The sequence below is a fragment of the Halichoeres trimaculatus genome, unplaced genomic scaffold (assembly GCF_033239565.1).
Source record: "Halichoeres trimaculatus isolate MK-OKI-2021-1 unplaced genomic scaffold, fHalTri1.1 fHalTri1_scaffold_17, whole genome shotgun sequence".
NCBI classification, from domain to species: domain Eukaryota; kingdom Metazoa; phylum Chordata; class Actinopteri; order Labriformes; family Labridae; genus Halichoeres; species Halichoeres trimaculatus.
Genome location: NW_027437195.1, coordinates 19402552 through 19421552, shown reverse-complemented (window position 1 = coordinate 19421552; position 19001 = coordinate 19402552). Strand labels below are relative to the sequence as shown.

Genomic DNA, 19001 nt, shown 5'->3' with positions numbered 1-19001 from the left:
GAGCAATTTGATCCATTTACAGACAGATTCAGGGATTTCTGAAGTGATTTGAAAATCTGCACACATTTAGTGTGAACATCCATCATTGTTACTTTATATCCATGACTGAAATATAGGAAAGCAAAATGTGTAATGGAGCATAATTCCCATGCTCCTCCTTTTAGATATCTTTAAATTAAGTGAGTTGTTTGACCCTCCAGATTTTTTAAAATACGTTTAGTTAGTAACTGTTGGGTTTGCTGTGATGAGGCAAGTGATGCAGGAGACATCTGTTAACATGAGGCTTCACCGTGGTGGTAACACTCATCACAGGGCTCTTATGACTTTCTGATTGTGAGAAGATGTGACAGAGAGTGTGGTCGCGGTGGAGTTTATGAGCGGGTGGATGTGTTGGGTGGATGTGCCGGCTGCAGGCCTGCAGCGTGCTCAGCCTGGTGTGGTGACAGAAACCACTGAAGGACAGGTGAAGGAGGCTGCTCAGCCCTGTGAGGAGTTGTGGAGAGAATCGAAGGGAGCAGGCCGGTCACTGTTGCCGCTGCTTAATAAGAAGTGACGTTACACAACATAATCCACCTCAGCAGTCTGCTGAGGCTGGAAAGACTTGTTTTTCAGAAGAAGAGACACACTGCACAGAAAGCTGTGGCTCTCTGCCCTGTGACAGGCCAGACCGTGAATCACAGAGAACATCTCAAGTACACTTCTAGTGAAGCTCTGACACACAGCAGCAACAAATCACACGAAGCCTCGCTGCTTAATTTACCATATTCACACCGCAGCCCCCACTCTGAGGACACACTCCGAAAGGAGCTGACACTCTGCTATAGCGCTTTATTACTGGTTTCCAAGCCATGAGTGGTTTAAAGTAAAGGAACAGTCCATTTTTAAATTGGGGTATATGAGATACTTGTCATTAGTAGATGTATCACTCTGTAAGTGTCACACTCATGATAAGTCAAACTGACTTTCCAGCAGAGGAGTGCTGAGGAAGATTGAAGATTACATGTTCTGCATAGTTTTCTCCATCAAAAGGTGCATTAAGGTGTAATTTGCAAAATCATGACACTGTTTAAATCTAATTTAGTCCAATAAAAGCCTGCATGTGATTTTATTTGCCATAGTGTCAACCAGCAGAGGTGAAATGTGGTGGTATCAGGAGTTACTCAACACATCAACGTAATCCATTTCCTCTCACCCTGCAGGACTACACCATCACCATGTACTTCCAGCAATCCTGGAGAGACAAGCGCCTCTCCTACACCGGCATCCCTCTCAACCTCACCCTGGACAACCGGGTGGCAGACCAGCTGTGGGTCCCTGACACCTACTTCATCAACGACAAGAAGTCCTTCGTCCATGGAGTGACCGTGAAGAACCGAATGATCAGACTGCACCCTGATGGCACTGTGCTCTACGGTCTCAGGTGAGACATGTGTCCTCACTTTTTTCAACTTCATAAACCTCAAACCCCCTGAAAGAGTCAGAACTTTTAAGAGTTGAGCTGTTAGTGATAAATAGTGAGAGGTTGATTTTATGGACACAAAGCAGAGGATCCAGTTCCTCGAAGGGACCAGATCCAGTAAAGTTTGGTTTAAAAAGGGATCCAAGACATGAAAGTACTTTCCTTGTAATCATGTGTTATTAGGTTTATGCCCCACTCTGTCCTTTTGTGCCATATACATTCCTATTTGCAATATTTCCTCAGCTCATTGGTGCTGAATTCTTCCATATGTTGTCATGTGGACATGATTTTATTATCCTCTAAACTGGGACAGACAGGCCAGAGGCATTAAGTATTTTCCAGACATTTGTTTGATCAGTTCACCTGAACATCTCAGAGTGTGTGGCACTCTTTGGAAGGTAAAGACCCAACAACAGAAGAAATAAAACTTAAAGAAATGCTGAAGGGCTGAAATCTTTTACCAACTTAGCCTGAATCAACCCAGATGAAGAATCCAAACCCAACAAATAGAAACATGCACACACAGTTTGTCAGCCTTCATTACACCATCTCAACTATGTTAAATTTGGAGAAACACTTAGGGTCTGTGCCTGGATCATCATTAATTTAAAAAAAGCTATATATTTATTGCTGCCATTATTTCATCTTGAAAATGTACTTTCAGTAGTTTTCATTAGTGCCTTGTTGTGATGCAGCACAACCACACGATAGTCACGAGGCATCTGAAAGCTGTGTGCTTGTTGCCATCACTTTAAAAAGACAAAGAAAGCACTTACTGAAGCACTTTGAGATTCAGATCTGGAAAAAAAAGATGCATTAAAGGGACCTTCTGTGACCAGAATGAACAAAACATGAGCTAAAGTGTGAACTTGCCGGTTGAACTATGAAACTTTTTGCATCTTGATCATAGCCATGTGTCCGTCATATCAACAACGCTATGCAGACTTCTGGCTTTGCCAAAATGCCAACAGCAACGACAAATTAATCTGCACATAGCAGATTGAGTCGGACAGGAAGTGGTGCACCAAAACTCTTTAAACATTGGTGACTTTCAACATGAAATACACTGTGTTAGCACAGTGTAGGTTTGTGGTTTTCACCGAGCCAAATTGCGACCCAGCAGAGATTATTCAAATTCAGATCTGGTGAAAGTCAAGCATTAACAGTAATGACCAAAATGCACCAGATGTGTTTCCAGTTGTGCTACGCTCTGTCATGATAGGTTTCGTTTCAAGTCAAAGAGTCAACTCACACTGGATCTGCTCCATTGTGATCCATCTGAGTCCTTTGTCCATCAGGTTGCAGCCATGGAATAATGTATAATTAAGTGAAGTAGTTTCCCTGATGTCCCCCTCTGTTTCTAAAACAGATTTTTGAAGCAGATCGGCTATTAAGGCCATATTGGAATTGACGGGGGCTTCGAGTACAGCTATAGCGCAACTGTTAGACACATGAACTGAGCCCTGCCTCTGATTTGGCGAGCTCATGATCTTAGTATACCCTGTTAACCTGAATAAAGTTGAGAGAGTCCGAGGACTGAACCAAGCACTCGTTTGCTGTCTCCTTTCTTTCTCCCTTTAATCAAAGACTTGGGCTTGGTCCAAGTGAGAAGCTTCTGTTTTACTTTTTTACCTGGGCTAGGCCCAACCTAGGAATTTCAAGTATAGCACTGAAGTGCTAAAATTGGGCGTTTCTCCAGTGTCTGCTTGAGGCTGACTCCAGAAGTACCGGTAGTCACATACACACCAAGCTAAAAAAGCTGTTTTCAAAGCAGAAAATAACCTATTTACAGCCTGGTTTAGAAAACGTCTCCTGTCTGAATCACTAACTTTACTATAAGCACACACCATTCGGGGGGTGAATTCTTTTCTAACTGCAGTTTGTGACCTTAAAGATAGCCTCTGAGACCATCAGCTGTAAGTAGTGCAGAGTATATGGTGGTGTAGAATTACATACTGATGAGTCATGTGGCAGGTAAACCTTGAGACTAGAGATGCCCTCCTCACAATGGGTCTGATCTAAGCACAACTACATAATTTCATTATACTATTCAGCATTGTCTCATATTCTTAGATCGGAGGTTGCTGCTTGGTTGCAGCTGATTCGCAAGCCACTGGGATCTGCAAGATGGAGCTGCAGAACTCAGTTGTGTTCAGAAACCGCCTAAAAGCACCCAGTGACTTTCAAAATAAAACAAACTGTCAAAACCAAATCATATTTAGCTTGACCACAACAACAAACCAACATGATGAGCAGAGCCAGGCTTGAGGTTTGAGGTTTTACAGCCCATCATGAATGAGGAGAGGCTCATCATTGGGGTGGGAATCGAAGGAATTCAGACGCAACAAACTGAAGACAGACCAGAGATGCATCTGGTGTATTCCTAGCATAACTGTTGAGAAGTGTATTCGATTAAAATGCCAATCCAAAGACTAAATTCACAAAGCACTTTTAAAGGGTTGAATGCACTACAGACTACACTGCAGAGCTTTCTATGCAGTTCAAAACATGCCATTTTGTATACAATTTGACCTCCTAGTAAAAAAAGGCAAATTTACAACCACACGCAAATTCATCTCTTACCATCTGTTGAGAATTGTTGGTAAGTGTACTGCTATGTTTATAAGGAATGGGATTCTCACAGGTTCCAGACAGTATGTGTAAAGTAAAGTATATACAAGAATAATTTATCTCCTCAATCCAACACAAAGCGAGCAAAGCTGCAGAGAGCTGCAGGACTCTGTGTGCATGTTTGTGCTTCAATTTCAGGGCAGCATCTTTGGTCAGAGCTAAGCCGCCTTTGATGTCATATCTTTGTTAACCTGGTGGAAATTAATCTGCTTCACCTTAATTTGTTCAACTTTGTTTTCAATCTTTGCCAAATAAATAATGGTGTCCATTCCTTGTGTGTGCAGGTTAGCATGTCATACTTGTCTGCAGAGTCTCATGTGAAATCTGCGCTCGATGCACAGCCTGTCCCCTGGTCTCAGGGTGAAGTAGAGACTCTGTGTTGTGTGATTAACAGAAAATAAGATGAATGTGCTCATTTCAAGTAACAGGATCTCTAGATTAATAATTACATGAATGGTTGCTCTTCACTGTAAAGCTGATGGGTCTTTCCAAAGAGTGACTCTCCTCTACACATGGCTCATTTGTGTGGGTGTGGGTGTGTGTGTGTGTGCGTGTAAGGGGAGATGCTTTTCTATCCCCATTCTCCGACACAAACAAATCCCTAGTAGATTTTTGTGTCCGTGTTTGCATACAAAAACCACTGCAGAGCTCCATAAGTAGCATCTGATTAGCATGAGAGTGTTCCTCAAAGGCTTCCTTCAGAGGGTGAGTGTTGCTCTGTCTGTGTCTCCTCGGGAGCTTCGAGGGAGAACCAGCTGGTAAATCATTTATGAAGCCTCTCCTGGTGCAGTGTACACACACACATGCGCGCGCGGCCGTGCCCTCTGCAGCAGAGCAGAGCGACGATGAAGTGTGCTGCGTGGAGTTAACTGAGGAAACTGTGGGCCAGTCACTGTCAATAATTCAGACCTCTGAGTTCAAAGGCGTTCTGTGCTCCAACGTGAGAGAGGAGTGATGACTTGACAGTTTTCAGATGAGAGATTTTTTTTTAGCTCTGAGGCAAAGCTGCACATTTTAATAAGGTGCTATGGAATAAATCAAAGCAGGGATCAGCATCAAACTCTGACATTTAGGATGACTGTAACGTAGAGCAGCTGTCAGAGCCTCTGTGTTTACACCGTCTGATAAAATGCTGGGTGTGATTTGATTTGGAGCGCTCATGTTTTACTCGTGTTTCATTTTTCCTCACAAACACCAGGGAGGTGTTGCAGATAAATGAGGCGTGAACTCGTCCTAGAAAATATAAAAGTGAAGAAGCAATAATCAGGAATTCAGGAGTTTACATAAATGTATGCAAAGAAAGAAGAAAAAACGATCAAAATTGAATTTGCTGATTTTTTTAAATAGTTTTTTTTTCACTTCTCTAAAGATTTTTGACCTTTTCCCTTTGACAGTCAACATAAATATACATCTGTATTTCAGCAAAGTAGGATATAAACAATGTATTAAAAAAACTAGGTTTTTTAATTATGAAGTCTTTTTTAAAATAAAACCAGTAATCCATACTATGTGTTAAGCTCTAAAAAATGAAAAGAAATTCAATTTAAATTTTTGTTGAGTGAAATCACTACTAAACTTTTAAATGTTTTTGAAGAATATATATAAAAGCCCTTGTAATCTTTCTTATAAACTGAGGTCTGTTTTCTTTCCCTAAAATCATCCTTTTACTTTTAATGGTATCAATAAACTAAAAATTGATAATAAATTTCTTCAAGTTACCATCTTGTGAAGCTCTTGCCATTTTATTTGGTGCTACATCCAGTGAGTTTAATTTATTTTTTTCAAAAAGGGGAAATATATAGTGTCTTTTTTTGGAGTTTGTAGTTATCCGTCTTACTCTTCTCAACAAGCTTTGGTTTCTGCCGTGGGTCCCTCCTGCATCCCAAGCCACTCACAGGCAGGCAAGCCTTCCTTACTTGCAGCAGTCCTTCCCTGCAGCCAGAGCAGGTGACTGCATGTGAATGAATCGAGCATGTGTGTCTCCTTTGGGTCACTTTTGCTGGTCCCAAGCCCGGATAAAGGGGGAGGGCTGATATTTAGCATTAAAAAAAAAAAAACAAGAATTGAAAGCAGAAAGGTCATTTGTAGTTATAAACATATTTATGGTGTTTTTTACTCCCTTTTTGTCCCTCCCGTGACATTATTCCTCACTCCTACAGCATCAATGACAATTACATGCAAATGGACAATTATACGAATTTAACAATGACATCATTTAGTGACTTAAAGAACAGCCAACAGCTACTGAGGAGTTCGTAACACCAGTCAGTCAGACTTTTACAAAACTTTTGCTTCTGGTGTCAACATGACAAAACAGTTTTTAAAAACCTCTCCTTTTGAAAAAATATGTTTTCCTCAAAAACATCCAGACCTAAAAATCCATTTTCAGAAATACCCAGTTATATTAGTGTGTGTGTGTGTGTGTGTGTGTGTGTGTGTGTGTGTGTGTGTGTGTGTGTGTGCGTGCGTGCGTGCGTGCGTGTTTGTGTGTGTGTGTGTGTGTGTGTGTGTGTGTGTGTGTGTGTGTGTGTGTGTGGACGAAATATGTTTTTCCCATATTAATTTACGTCAGCTTGAAATATCCAAATAAAAAAAAAAATAAATAAAAAAAGTTGTCTAGTCATATATTTGGGGTCCCAACATTGTTCATGATGCTTAATAGTTGAGGTTTTGTTTTTCTTTTTTCTTTTCTTTTTTTTTTTTTATTAGCAGTGATCCTGTTCTCGGGAAAAAAAAAAGCTTGTTATTAAAACACAAACATAGACAGACACATACATACATACATACATACACACAAACAGGAATTGTCACCATTATCTCAATTTCTGTTTTTGATTCCTGTGAGAGGCTTTACCGTTGCTGACTCAGTTATCGGTTTGTTTTGGTGAAAAGCCACAAGGTTAAAAATAGACCAACCTTCTCTCCTCATGGTTTTTTGGCGTGTGAAGCACACACCTCACACTGGCTGTCTGAAGGCTCCGATATGTCAACATGCATGGTGAGATAAAAACACCAAGCTGTTTGTAACTCTAAAATTTTTCCTTTTTCTTGTGGAATATAAAAATAATATCTGCTGCCCTTCAGTACAGACATCAGATTTTTACAGTTTCATTTCTGGTTGATAATCCAGAGCCAAAGAATCTGGTTACACAATCGTGAACAAGATATTTCTTGTACTGTTTCTAACCCCTTGTTTCTTTTGATATATGATCAAACTTAGAGTATTTTCTTGATCTTCTGTAGAAATGACAACCAAAATGTTCAAACATGTCTGCAACATTTCATCCTCCAGTACCTTGTACATGTTTGGTGGACATGCCGGTGTGTGTGTGTGATTGTGCCTGTATGTGATTGTGTCTGTGTGTGAGTGTGTTTTGGCTTGGTATGGACTGTACCATAATGGCGTGCAGGATTTGGCGATGGTGTGGCAGGTGGTTGAGCAGCAGGCCTCTGACAGTTGACCAGCACAGGAAAAGAACCAACATGGTGATCATGGCAACACTTCATTTAGAGGAAGACACCGTGGTGACTGTGCATCATGTCTTACATAGCGGCTGACAGGGCTGCAGAATGAGTTACTGTTAGACACTCGTCCTCACACTGCAGTCGGAGTTCAGATTCGACGAGTACCACGTCCATAAGAAATGATAATAAAGACCTTTATGATGCCACAAATAAAATAAGATAGGCTAGGATCAAGTGAGCAAAAACACATATGCATATATTAACATACAACTCTGACCCTTCAGCATCTTCATAGACTAACCTCAGAGGTCTGTCTGTGTTCAAACTTGTGTTACTGACTGTGAACGTGTGCAGAGATCACATCACACAAAGCACAAAGGGATACGTAGACAGAACAGAGACTCAGGATACACCTCCAAATCCACCATCAGCTCCACGGTCTTCTAACACACTCATTTTATTGCTCATTGCTTTAGCTTTGGGTCATCTTGTTTTTGAATCCAACAGCTACAGGGTGAGATGAGCTGTGCCTCTGATTGGGCCAACTCATGATCTTAGTATCTTCTAAACTGCTGAGTCGTAAAAAAAAATAATAATAAATCTTCCCCTGCCTGTCAATTTAGAAATAAGCTTCTCAGACTGAAGTAATTCTTTTCAAACCAGGCTGTAAAAACGTTTATTGCTGCTGTATTTATCCGCTCTTTTGGCTTGATGTGCATGTGGTTTCATGTAGGTCTGTAGCCAGCCTTCAGTGGACACTCAAGGAACTGCAGTTTTTAGCACCTCTGCATCAGCTTCCTTTCTTGTAGCTGGTGGTTGTCACTTAGTTAAAACTTGAGATTTTTCTCCCCCTCGCTGAATACTTGCAATATGTTTCGCAAGTTGTAATCATTTTCCGACAGTTAAAAATACATCCACACCAGGGGCACAATTTTCACTCCTTTGTCAGCTTCTTCCCTGTACGTGATGTAGGCATAAATATATGCACAGTATATTAGGGCTGGGACGATATGCTATTCTCGCAATTTGATTGAATTACGATTTTTGGGGGGCTGATTCAATTTAAATCACGATTCTTCGATATTTAAGATTTTGCGGGTTTTTTTGTTTGATTTTTTTAACACCAGATCATGTGAAAAAGTTAAATGATGATGATAATGTCTATGGACTGTATCTTATCTGGAGCCATATTTTCACATAAAATACACATCACGTGAGTCAGAGAGAAACATTTCACCCTCTGCTGGAGAAAAGTGGTAACTCTTTTCATTTCCATTTATAAAAAAAGACTGAAATAATGAAATTGAATTTGAAAAAAAGATTATTATTTTTTTGACAAAGAATCCCAATTTGATATTGCCGGACAAATCCCGATTTATTGTTTTTTTTCTATATATATATATATATATATATATATATATATATATATATATATATATATATATATTCTCTCCCAACCACAAGAAACATGTTTAGGTGTAAAAACAATGTCAGAAACTGACTCTCACTGAGATCTGGTTCAACAAGTAAAGTGATCAAAATAACCATTTACTTTGGGATCGGTCACATGGCTGAAGAAATGTCTGCCAGAGGTCACATGACCTGTCAGCACATTGATAACTAGTCCCACACGGTTCCCTCTTTAAGCAATTTGAAGCCCATACATGCCGAGGAAATGCTCCCATAGCAAATCAGTGTCCCCTACTCTCCTCACAGCAGAGTGAAGAGTATAGCATCCCTACATTTATCAGTCCTCTTTGAGTGAATCCAATTAACTCCAGAAAGAGCCACTTGTTTACAGAGATCAGGTGCACCAAGCTGGAGGAAGTTCCAGTTGACAGCTGGTTCTCACCAGATCGACTCAGCGTAGGTGTCAGACACACACACACACACACACACACACACACACACACACACACACACACACACACACACACACACACACACACACACAGGAGCACACACTCAAACACACAACAAAGAGAGACAGACGGACAGACAGGGAAGGAGAAAGAGAGTGAGTGGTATCCAAGGACGGACCTGGAGTGCTTTCTATTTATGCCCAAAACAGGAGCGAGCGTGTTGAAAAGGACAGAGAGCAGCAGCTAGATTTGTCCAAAAACAACACTGGCTGGCCCTGCCTTCATGGCTGAGTGGACACCGGCCCTGCAGGCTGTCCTCACCATCCCCTCAGTCCTCCAAGCTAACACATGAAGCATGAGAGCCTCAAAGGGTGCGATAAGAAAGAAGCCGTACACTTAAAGAAGAGATGGTAAATATAAGGATATGAGGAGTCTCACTGGGCATTGTTTAGGAAAGTATGGTTGAGCTGTTTCACATAATTTTGTCTTCACTGCACCATTGTATAGAAACCAAAAAATTAAAACTTACTTAATATGTCCAAATATTAGCCACTCTTATTGGTCTGTAAACTGCAGACCTGTCGACTCCTGGCCTGGCCAAGCTCTGCCCATTATGTCTGTTTGTTGTTGTTGTTGTTGTCATAGAGGGATTATTTGTTTATCAACAGTACCCAGAGAGCATTTTAAACACACAACTGTCACTCGATGCTCATGACTAGATGATCCGTGGACACTTACCAGACTGTGACATATCAGGACGTAAACATGTGTCAATAAATCTGAAACCCTCGCAAACCAAAAATAGCACACAGACTTCTGAGTCTGAGACCCGGTTCATGATGAAAGAACCAGAAAACTATGTCCAGAGAACTGCACCAAATCAGATAAAGACGACACAGTTAACTATTTACCCGCAGACGTTGCTGGTGTTTTGGTGTCTAGTGTGACCCTGTTAATCGGTGACTCTGGGCTGTTAATCACTGATACTGCCAGTTGGGAGTCACCAGTTAGCATGGTCGCTATTAACTCCAAAACACCGGTTGCTCTGTGACAGTCAAAACTTGATAGACGTTGCCTCTTTTGTATAGGATCATTTCTAAAAACTGACCACAGAACAACAGTACATGTTTATGCTGATAACAGGTTGTATTCACTGTTTAAAAATCGCTAACGAGTCTGAATTAATGGAGCTAAATGCTGCTTCTGCGGTCAAGATGCGTGCGCATCTTTATGAAGACGCAGACTGATAATCCCTCTATAGTCAAGTTGAAAATGATCCAGTGGCGTTTGTTTCATTTTGAAAGTTACCAAATGTTTTAATGTGGTTTCAGTACCTGACTTCCTGTCCTGCTAATGTCATAACTTGAGCAGAAATGGAGCGGAGACACATCTGGTATATTTTGGCCGTAAGAACGTCACATGTGACACATGAGTCTCTCATGTTATTTATGTACATATAAATGGTCTTTTTTTTTTTCTCGGTTAATTATTCTATAAAAACGTAAATAGACTACTTTAGAAAAACAGATTGAATCTGTTGGGTAGGGTTTCGTGTTTTACAGATCTACCTCTAGGTATGTTTTCTGATATTTCTGGATTGAAGAGCCAGTTGGATCAGTGGTTAAAACAGGTAAATATCTTCTGTAATTATTTCTGCATAATCTAACCCCGATGAACGTTACCATGCTGACCAGTCTCCTGTCTGATGAGTGTCAGGTCAGATGACCATAAAAAGAAACGATGATCTATTTCTTTTTGACTTTACATGCAGCGCATTGTTCCAAAACCAGATCTCCTTTTTGGTCTGTAAAACCCTTCACACTTCACAGACTCTGTCAGTCTGATGTCTTCACTCACTATGACTGATCTGCTCTCAGTCTTGCAGTGAATAAATATGAGTTTGCTGATATCGTGCAAAATATCTTCATGGAAAACATCTCAGTGGTGTAAGACCAGCATCAGAGTTCTTTCTCCAGCTTCTCTGTCATGAAATCATTTTTTGCAGCTCCTTTTCTCACAGTTTATGGAGGAGCTGGAGAGAGGTTTATTTTATTTCTTCACAGGAGCACACTGCAGAATCATTATCCCCTGAAGGCTCCCACAATTATTCATCCAGTGTGCTCCCTGCTGACAAAAAGCTATTTTTAGGTTTGCCGAAATGACCTCACCGCTGACTGGCACATACACATTGTGGATGTTGCTCAATATCTGGATTTGGCAAAGAAGACGTGTGACCCACACAGTGTGTGTTTGTTTGTATCCCACTGCACAGCTGCAGCGGACCTGTTTCTGTGTTTTTCTGCGGCTGCTGGAGGACGGTTGTCCTCAATAGCAAAAAGAGATAAAAGATGACAGAGCAGCTAAGTTTAGTCTGTGCCGCTGGGCCTGTGCTGATGCACTGTTTATAAAGCTGCTTGTCATGGCTCAGTATATAGGCCTCCATGTGAAGAGGGCTCACAAAGCCCATGCATGTGGGGAGGGGTCCATAAAGAGAACCAGAGTCCATAAAATTGGCATATGTAAAAGCAAACAGGCCGACTGAATTACCACCAAAATACATCAAATTTGTCCATGGTCAGTCTCAGCTCCATCATGGCTCTGGTTCAGATAGGTTTCCATTCAAGTCAATGTGTCAACTCATGCTGGATCCACTCTGTTGCAGTTCAGCTGCGTCCCTGCTACAGCAGGACACAGCACATATGCAAGCTAATTTTAATAATAATAATTTTTCTGAATGCCTGAGCGGAAAAGGAAGTTGCGGCATGGAAACTTCCTAAAATCCCCAGTGACTTTCAAAATAACAAAGCTGTGTTGAAACCAGATCATTTTAGCTTGACTGCAACAACAAACCACCATGATACGCAGAACCAGGCCTGGAGTCAGGTTTGAGATTTTGCAGCCCAACATTCATGAGGAGAGGATCATCTTTGGGGTGGGAATCAAGGTCGGTTACTACAACTGTGGTGGCGCCTGCTGGTCAGCTAAGGAGGGGGCGCTCATTTTTTCCAGCCTACATCATAAATTTGTTTATTTAAACAAAAAATCTACCTTTTGTTCCTTTTCAAGAAAATGATCCATGACCCTGTCGTACCAACCAGGTGTTTTTTCCAGGGATTTTACCAGTGTTCTCTCAACGCTTGTCGTTTTTAAGAACGGTGAACTCGCTGGGGATCGATAAAGCCTCCGGATCAGTCCAGAATAACTGAGAAGATGCTCTGGTGGCGGTTTATACTTCAAGATCACTGACTGGCTCATTTCACTGTCAATCAAAAAGGGATTCGGCCTCAGACAGATCATCCAATCATCACGCAGAAGCCCAGCATCCAGGCCAGCCCACTGTCTCATAGACCCCCAGAGACGCTGAGCATTCAAGGTCGGGACTAAGCCCAGCGTTAATCCAATGACCGTCCAGTTTCCACAGTGGAACAACCTACTCTACGCTTCCCCGCTGAAGTCAGAAGACGCTCAGTGTCCCACTGTGCTGAGATGCTGCGGGGATGAATGAGAAGGCGGTTGAGACAGTTACCTGTGATAGGTAGCTGTTTCTGAACAAAAGACGAAGGAATTCTAGCGCATAGGCAGCTAGGCTTCCCTTGCAGTCTTAGAGCAATCGCCACTGTACAATTGTCTGGAGGTCCTCATACATGCTGATCTGAACATGAAGAACTGTAGACGCAGGTGGTGTGTTCCCGGCATGAGCATCAAGCTTGTGTTAACAAATTGTAATGCACTACATAGACACACCACATCAGCTGTTCTGACTCATAACATAGGACATTTGGCACATCTGTCAAGGTAACAACCTATAGACATGACTGGGAAGGGCAGAACATTAGAAAAAAAACAAGGAGGTGACTGGACAAACGCTCTGTCTTATTCATCACATCCCAATCAGAGCAAGCAAACATGCAACCTAGGGGGCGCTGCAGAGAGGCTACATTACACAAGCCAGACACTCGTCTTTGCTGGATTAAAGTATATCAATTCAAGGACAGTCATCTCACGTGGTAACAGGTGGGAAATCTATTACACTATTTTATTTACCTGTTAATTGTGACATATTGATGCAACCTTTTTTATTTCATCCCTAAAGAGAGCACATTTCTCCAGTTCTGACAAACCTGCTGTGATAGCTGCATCCCACTAATCTTTGGCTGCGTCATGGGCTGCTTGTAGTCACAACATCTAAAATGCTCCTAGCCACCGCGTGATGCTAATTGCTCCGGTCATGCTCTAACCATACAAGCTTGAGGTTTTGTAGGGTACAACTTCCCAAAAACAGACATGGAATTTGGCCAATCCATCGGCTTTGCAAAGTTACTACATACAGAGAGTTCAAGAGTTCAAGAGATTTTGCATGAAGGTCTCAGGCAGAGGTTTCCATGCATTAGTTTCTGACTGAGGCTAATGGCCAAATAACAACAGATCCTTCGACAATCTGGATCTTTTGGGTTTCAGTTTGATGTGTTAACACACGCCTGCATCTCAGCTCCGGCAGGTCAGAGCCATTAGGATTAGATACCCAAGACTTCTTTTCCTGATGATTGCTGGAGCAATGTTACATCAATTTACAAAAAGCAGATCAAATGAGATAGGGAGTTGTGCACTGAAACCAGGTTTTACAGCCCCATGGTTTGATCACTTGCTGGACTGAAAACAGAGTTAACATATGAGAGGCGAAGGACATGGATCTGATACGGATCTAAAGTAAACATGCCCCCCTTTACAAACCATGTACAGCCATGTATAACTAAGCAGGCTTAAACATGAGCTAAAAGGTAATCTATCTTGTTCGGGTCATAAATAAATCACATACAGCATGTCCTCCTCCAACAGACCCCTGACAGGACAGATCAACATCAAGTCCTGTGAAGTTTGGCTCAAGAGATGACCGGCCTTTCTTCAATGCTTTGATGGCTCTAAAATCTCTCAAAATGTCAGAGCAGATTTCTTGTGCTTTGTTTGATAAATTGACTACGTATCTGAAACACTTAATCTCCACAGTCAGCTCTAGTTGCTATTTTTATTCCACATAGAATAAAATAAAGGACTCAAAGTAGGAAGTGGTCTGTGGGTCTTTTTTTGGTCTTTTTTTAGGTGTATGCGTGCTTGTGGCTTTGAGACAAACTCCATTTTTGGATGATTCCAAGATAAAAACACGGTTGGTCCATTGAAGACCTAATGATAGCTCAGAGAGTGGCTGAGCTGCAGCATCCTGCAGTCCTTCCTGACAGGTCACAGAGCTGACACTCTATTTTTACTGTCCTACCACACTCTCTGCACCTTCTTTATAATTCATCCACTGCTCCCTAATGCGTTCAGCATGTCCAAGACATGGATCGACAGCCCCAGAATATTCAACCAGGTAAGAAAATGATGAATATTCATGTCCTGAGGGGCTTTTTACGACCTGACACTGTAACAGCTGAAAATAGGGAGATGTGAGAGAAGCTGGACACACACTTCAGCAGAAAGAAAAAAAAGACCCAGGAGGAGCATCCCCAGATTTTTATCAGCATTTGAGGTCACACTCCTCATCCCAGAACACTTACTTGATTTGGTCCACTGATGTGCTGCTATTGTATCTCGTAGTATCCAGTAAGTGGGGGGAAGTGTTATTATGACAAAATAGGCAATGAAACATTTATGAAGTTAGGACGGGGGTAAAGGGCCATGTAATGGTAGAAAAAGAAAGGTTTTAAGAATAAAGTCACAAATTTAACATGAAGACAGCTGCACTGTTCTACTTAAGCTCTGACACCAGAGTCACAGCTAACCTGACCCTGAACCACAGCCTCTTTATGACCATAACAAGAATTCATTCTGCAACATCTCTGTTTTATTGTCTATATATATATATATATATATATATATATATATATATATATATATATATATATATATATATATATATATATATATATATATATATATATATGTATGTTATGGCCGTCTACTTTATTTCACTCTGTCGTCTATTGATTTAATGAATAAAACTCCTAGTCAATCAGAGGTTAAGTTACAAATGCACTTTGAAGCTGTTTTCAAAGAGGGTTTTTACTTTCATCTTGCCCTCATCTTTGTTTTGTGGTTGTGTTACAATTGTGTTAAAATGAAATACAAATGTTAAGTTTTATCACAGTTTCATTCAGGTTTCACACATAATATTTGTTATTTAACTCCTTGTCACCTCAAGCAAACCAGAAGTGGTGGCAGTTGACAAATGGCTTTGTCAGTCAAAAGATGGCTTGGGGTTAAATTTCAGTGCATTCATTTGTTTATTTATTTCTATTTTTTGTTTGTGTGTGTGTGTAAAATGTTTTGTTTCTATTTATGCTGCAGGTCTGTGTTGGAAAAGAGGTCTTGGACTGGGGCTGAACTAACAATAAGTTAATTGGAGCATTGTCCCATCCTTTACACTAGACGTGTAAAGTTTTGTACTAAAAAAAAACAAATCACAAGTCTCAAACAGTGCACTTTTTAGAAGACACAGGAGCTCTAACGTCAGACGTGTCAGGCCACAGCAATCACCGTAATAGCCGGTGTAATCCTAGAGGGAAAGATCTGTATTTTATGTATGTAACACCACAGAAGAAGAAGAAAAAGAAGAAGAGGAAGAAGAGGTGCTACAGTCTGACTTTTGTGTTGCTTTAGGTTGCTTTCGTCTGGGCCAAGAATTTACACTTTGGCGCCTCCAGCCTGTCGCAGGCTGATGGCCAACCATTGGCCTGGAGTGTCAGGAACCAAACTGCTCCTCTGGCTCAGCTGTCAGTGAGACACTCATCACCCATCCTGCTTGGAAACATTCGCAAAGAATGAAGCATCTGTGGTTTGAGACATACATGAAGGTTATCCGGAAAGTGTACACATCAGTTTGTGTGCTACAGCGTCCTACAAAGAGAGAGAGAGATAAATACTCATGAAACCCCGTTTCCACCAGTTCATCTTGGTACAGCATGCATTTTACAGTGTTTCCACAGACTAATCCCAAGACAGATCCCCAAATAACCGAGAAAAGCAGTGCCACTTTTTGGGACCCTTCCATAGTTCCATAGGGGGGTGGAGCTACAACACTGCAGACCGTTGATTGGTGGGAAGAAACGTCACCTACTGTGCAACAGTGGCTGTATTTCTTCTGGTGGCACACAGTCTTCTATGAAACAAAGCTTGATTGCACTTAGTAACAAAGAGCCACATGTCAATCACAAAGAAAATGAAGTGCCGGGTGTCTTCCATCATTGCTCTTTGTTTACTGCAGTGGTTCTCAAATGGGGGTACATATACCCCTGGGGGGTACATGAGGGCACTCCGGGGGTACACAAGATTCAGCAACCAAACAGCAAAACAACCAAGCAAAATTATTTTAACAGTATTTTTTAAAACATTGTTTAAATTCTATGTAAGTTTGAGTTCATTAACTGTGTACTTTATCTGATTAACACTAATAGTACAGTGTTGTGTTTTATGTCTTTTTTCACCGCCTACCACTAGGGGGCACAGTTGGCTGTTAAAATGCAAACAGAACCAGGCTTAACCAAGCCAACTCATACCAAAGTGTATTGAACTAAACCGGACTGCTAAACCGGGGCTTTAGAGGAGCATGCGTGTTGCACCTTGATGCCAATAGCAGCATTGTGTATCGTTTGCCTTCACTATCTGCTCCGTTTAAAGGTCAAGTTCACTATGTCCTGAGAGAAAAACGCTGAACACACAAAATTTCACTTGCCTGCAGTTTGCCCTTGTTTTGTATGTGACTGTCTGAGCTGTCAGCATCTCTACCCTCTGCTGTGTGGAGCAGGACTGTGCAGGTGTTAAGCCACAGAGATGTTCAGATGTAATCCCTGGTTGTATCCAGGTGTATTAAAGAACAATTTCAATGTTAGAGTAATATTAGCAGAGAAACAGTATTTTAAGGTCATTCAGAGGTGGAGCTACTGTCACTATCGCTGGAAGGTTCTGCAGCGCAGTCACCTCTAACTCTCAGCAGATGGTACAATTTCCACGTTTGTGGTTGTTAACTAAACGTTTGTTGCAGTAAGGTTTTTCTGCACAGGAAAGTGCTAATTTTTCCCGAGCAATTGCATGATGTCTCATTTGAATGTGTGCAACAACCCTGACAGAAGGTGACGCTATTTGCTCGACACTGTTTGCTCTGCAGTGCAGTTTGTGGAGCTTTTAACTTTTTACCTTACTGCGTGATTTGTGATCTAGATGATGCTGTTTTGTTGGATTTGCATATTCAGCCTAAAAGCAGTGCAAACATTTCCTGAATGAAGCTAAACTCATATGAAAGAGTATGCAGTTTGCAGGGGTTGTTTGCTTCCTGTATTAGTTGTTCCGCAGGACTTAGTGTGATTGATTTGAATGGCATGTCAACAGGAAACTGCTCGTCCATAAACCTTGTAATAATATTTTGGCATTACAGTATATAAACGTCACACGCCTGAGTGGTTTTAATGGTTAGCTGGCATGAGCTTTAATTGTGTTTGCTGTTTTGAATATGCCCGACCTTTTTGTTACAACAAAGCCAAAGCCAGATGTGTGAGACTGTGACGATGTCCTGCCTCTGTTCCAGGACTAGCTGGGCACTCACACCAAAAAGTGTAACTGAAATAAAATGACTCAATCAATACTTTTCTCAAAAAATGTCAAACCAAACTGTCTCTTCCTTCAGATGTTAGACTTCAAAGGGGGGAGGACATGAGTTTCACCCGTTTGCTGGGGTTTTAGTGTTTAATCTTAATTACTCATAGTTGTAATTAAGATTAAACACGAGGCCTTTCAAAGGGAGCGGAGCTGCAGCCATGACTCCAGCAGTGCAGAGGCAATTATGGGAAAGAAACAGATAGTTCAGTTCCAGTCAAGATGTAAAAGGATTTCAGTGATTGAAGGCTGAGAAGGTAGGACGTCTGCTGTGTGAGGGGAGGAACATATTGTTCATTTTTTTTTAAAGTCAAGTGATTTCTTCTCAGGCATCAGGAAATTAAATGCTTTGCTCTTTTCAAATGTGGATGCCGGATGTGTTACGGTGTGAACTGAAGTTTCCATTTGTGCATTTAAATAGTGATTCAAAGTTTTGGAGCACAGTTATGTAAGGGAACAGTGCTTTAGAGACAGATAGATGTAACACACTCACTCCCAGCTTGTCAAATGCAGCAGCTGAGTCAGCAGCTGAAGGCTGCAGTGTCTGAAGATCGAGGTATCCCCCCAGCTTCAGTTTTGCACATGCAGGCAGAGCTTTGTGTTCAGGGGAGTTAAAATGAGCAACACTGAGTGAGACTCGGATACAGCAGTTAAATTAGCCCCAACATTACGTCATTATGTCAAAGCAGACGCAGAGTATGAATTTGGATGTTAAATCATTATTAGTTCTGTGTATAGAGTGGGTTAAACAGGGTTAGATTTGCTGTATATTCAGTGTATCATTTATCTTCATATGTTTTGGTGTCATGCCAGATGTGAGCTTTGTCTTGTGCAATAGTGTAACTAATACTCCCTGTCCCCTGTCAGAGAAAAGCTAAAAAGCTCTGAAAATAAACAGTGGTTAGCACCTTCTACTCTGTTTTGTTGTGTTTTATTAAAAA

At 41.2% G+C, this 19001-nt stretch overlaps 1 protein-coding gene across 2 annotated transcripts in view; it reads left to right on the top strand.

Moving 5' to 3' along the window:
• The window catches only part of gabrb1 (gamma-aminobutyric acid type A receptor subunit beta1), a 59181-nt gene that overhangs the window by 27099 nt on the left and 13081 nt on the right, over positions 1-19001 (top strand). For both annotated transcript variants that reach the window (XM_074692764.1, XM_074692763.1), the window contains one exon: positions 1200-1420. In XM_074692764.1, coding sequence (XP_074548865.1) covers positions 1215-1420 — 206 coding nt within the window. In that variant the 5' untranslated portion in view covers positions 1200-1214. The remainder of the gene's footprint in view (positions 1-1199; positions 1421-19001) is intronic.